The sequence below is a fragment of the Epargyreus clarus genome, unplaced genomic scaffold (genome assembly GCF_041222505.1).
Source record: "Epargyreus clarus isolate Ecla_fem2 unplaced genomic scaffold, WU_Ecla_fem_2.2 ptg000005l, whole genome shotgun sequence".
Taxonomy (NCBI): domain Eukaryota; kingdom Metazoa; phylum Arthropoda; class Insecta; order Lepidoptera; family Hesperiidae; genus Epargyreus; species Epargyreus clarus.
In genome coordinates this window covers 8903591-8906759 of record NW_027332213.1, presented here as the reverse complement: position 1 = coordinate 8906759, position 3169 = coordinate 8903591, and the positions used below count along the sequence as shown (strand labels likewise).

The 3169-nt window shown below is 32.3% G+C and overlaps 1 protein-coding gene across 1 annotated transcript; it reads left to right on the top strand.

Annotated features, from left to right (window-relative positions):
- Nucleotides 1-506: 506 nt before the first annotated feature.
- Nucleotides 507-2963, top strand: LOC140742245 (uncharacterized). The gene is made up of 2 exons (XM_073073093.1): nt 507-712; nt 1690-2963. The coding sequence occupies exon 2, from the start codon at nt 1700-1702 to the stop codon at nt 2933-2935; it is 1236 nt and encodes a 411-aa protein (XP_072929194.1). The 5' UTR covers nt 507-712; nt 1690-1699; the 3' UTR covers nt 2936-2963.
- Nucleotides 2964-3169: the final 206 nt, after the last annotated feature.

The following is a 3169-nucleotide window of genomic DNA, read 5'->3' as shown; positions in this document are numbered from 1 at the left end:
TTGTAAATATGTCAAAACAAAGCATGATTTCGTTGTATTATTGGCGTAGATTTTTGCAATATTTAATAGTTTTAAGAGAATATTTAATTATCGACTATTATCGACTACCGATAACAAAAATATAGGCATTGCATTATATTATCACTCATGAAACCTTTTATATTTTCGTGAAATTAAATAAACAATTTAAATTTCCACCAAATCTTTCTTCTTTTCATTTTAAGTAAATACTACAAAATAGTAAATGAAAAAAATGTTCGACGAATATTGTTCCACAAGTTGAACTACCTATGGTTTATTCGTTTTTTTTCATTTTTATTTGTCGGTTTCCATTTGATATAACCAAAAACATTTTTATTGTTTATTTCTATAACAAGTTTCCAAGTCTAGTCCATTTAATTTGTAAAATGTTTGTAAAATTATAAAGGTTGGTGTACCTTACCTTTATAATTTTTCACTACGCTATGTCTATGGTACAGGCCAATTAACATGACAGTTGACATTGACGGCCAAATACATGAAAGTGACAGTAGGAGTATTACAGTACATATAGGAATATTACAGTTGGTTTAAGAAATATTGATTTTTATCAAACAGAATGTACAATCAATGTCGAAGACAGTGTGTCTCGTATAATATATAAGTACATACTTTTACCATAATTAGTCTCGTCGGTAAAGCAAATAGGAATTCCGTACAAAAGTTCTTTGGGGTGAGTTCAAAAATAATTAATTACCTTTTTTTTTATAATATAGGAGTAGCAGACGAGCATGCAGTCCACCTGATGGTAAGTGGCTACTGCCGCCCATGGACATCTGTAATCAACCCCAGATAGGATTGGATATTCCTACCTAAGGTCGGCCACAGATGCGCCGCTACCCCTGAAGACTAAGCTGGAACGCCTCGGAAAAGTCGGTCTCTCTTACTACAACCCTTCAAACCGGAACACAACAACGCCTAACACTGCTGTTATTAGGTAGAACTAGGTGTGGCGGTGGTGCTGCCGGAGTCGAACCACAAAGAGTTCTACCACCTTCAAACCTACCTAAATCGGAAATAGGAAGCAAACTTCTTTCACGACCAGGGCCGGACTTAAGGGAGGGCAACCGGGGCAACAGCCCCGGGGCCTCCACAAAAGAGACGTCAGTTTTTTTTTTAATTCTGACTAGTGAACACTAGTAAAAAAAAAATCGTTTCCTTTGATATTTTTTTATTCATGTTTGTACAGTACTTTGTAGTATTCATTCATGTTTGTACTATTGTAGTATTCATGTTTGTACAAAGTACTGTACAAACATGAATACTAGAAGTATCTACCTGCGTTTCACAATAAAATATTTATTGAAAAACAACTGAAAAAATTGTTCATTTTATCCAGAAAATAATTTGGGGCCAGGAAGCCTGTACTCCTTTGTTGCCCCAAGGCCTCTAGACCTCTAAGTCCGGCCCTGTTCATGACTCATTACCAGTTGGTAATAAGTTTTTCTGAAATATACGACAAACAACAATCGATCAGAAATGGTTTCAGGGTGGAACCGGGTCAAACTATAGACCTATACATTAAATTTCTTTGCTTGGGTTGTATTGAATAAGAGAAATAGTAGTAGAGTTAATTCTTGTATAACAAATAGTTTAATTAAATATTATAATGTTATTAATAACTACTATAAATATGTCTTTAACTTTCAGTGTATCCACAATGGAATCTTCATCTTCACATACTGTTATGAATGTCAAACTCGAACCAAAGAAAAATATAGACGATAAAGAGATAAATGAAATTGTATTCACATTATTACAAAAATGCAAAGAAGAAATGTTGGGTAACTGTTTAAATAAACCCCTTGAAAACCATATTGAGCGAGTAGCATATTATACAGGATTATCAAAGAAAAAAATTAACGAAATCGCATGTACATGGGAAATTAATTATGAAAACAAATATTTTGAGTTAAAACAACGTATTGAAATATTAAAATGTATATCAGATATGTATGTCACAAAAATAAATCCTACATACAGAAGCATATACACAATGTGTCATAGTGTGAATACTCATATGAATTTTTATCAGTTTCGATATATGATGAATATTTCAGGCTATGAATACAGGAAGAATCTATTAGGCCAAGATATTCTCATAGAAGACCCAGATTTAACATTTGAACGATACCATTATCTGAAGCAAATATTGAAATTTAGACTCAATAATGCTCCTATTTATTTTATAGATGAAATATTTGTTGACAAAACATGTACCTTTCCAAAACCATGGATAAAAAATATTGACATTTCTTCTGAAGCATGTGATGGTTATGTGTTTTTTCATGCTATATCAAAAATGGGCTGTATTAATGGTTTCTTTTGTTCTCCAACATCGAAAAACGACTTTGTTAAATGGATTACACATATTTTCTTGCCCACTATACAGGAACCAAGCATCATTGTAATGGATAATAATGATTTACACAGATCAAGCGTGAATGTTATTACAAAATATCATTCTAAAGAAGAGATGTTAAAATATTTACGACTACATAATATTCCTTGTAGTGATAAATTTCATAAAGCGGAATTGTATGAATTGATAACTCAACTTACAGTAAAAGATGAAAGGTATGATATTGCTGATATCCTGAAATCTCATGGGCATAATGTTTTATGGTTACCCTCGAATTTTCATGATTTATCTATGACCCACTTTTTATGGAAATACATTCTTAATTCTAAAACAACTGACCCACCAAAAATGGAAGTACGTGAAATTAAAATGAAATTATTTGCAAGTGTAATGAAATTAGATCATAAACATTGGAAAATTTTTGATGACAATGTTTCTAAACTAGAAAAACAAATTTATGACATAGACATGAAAACATCTGAAGCCTTGGAAAATAACTACAGTTTCAGTGATAATTTACTTGATATTGTGTAAGTCTTGAAATAAATAAATGTGGAAAATTCAAGTGCCAATTTTTTATTATGTCAGACGGCGTTCTAGTACAGTTGATGTACTTATCCTGTGTGCGGCCGGGCTTGGACTATACGCAAACGCGACTTAAAAGTACACTCGGCCGCTTGTACCTACTGTACATATTTTGCGACAGTTGTGTCACAAAATAAAGCTAATTATTTTGTGTTTGTGTTGTGTGTCATCAATACATGCTGT

Bases quoted from the DNA above. Each gene is read 5' to 3' on its own strand.
- LOC140742245 (XM_073073093.1), top strand. From the start codon at position 1,700: ATGGAATCTTCATCTTCACATACTGTTATGAATGTCAAACTCGAACCA.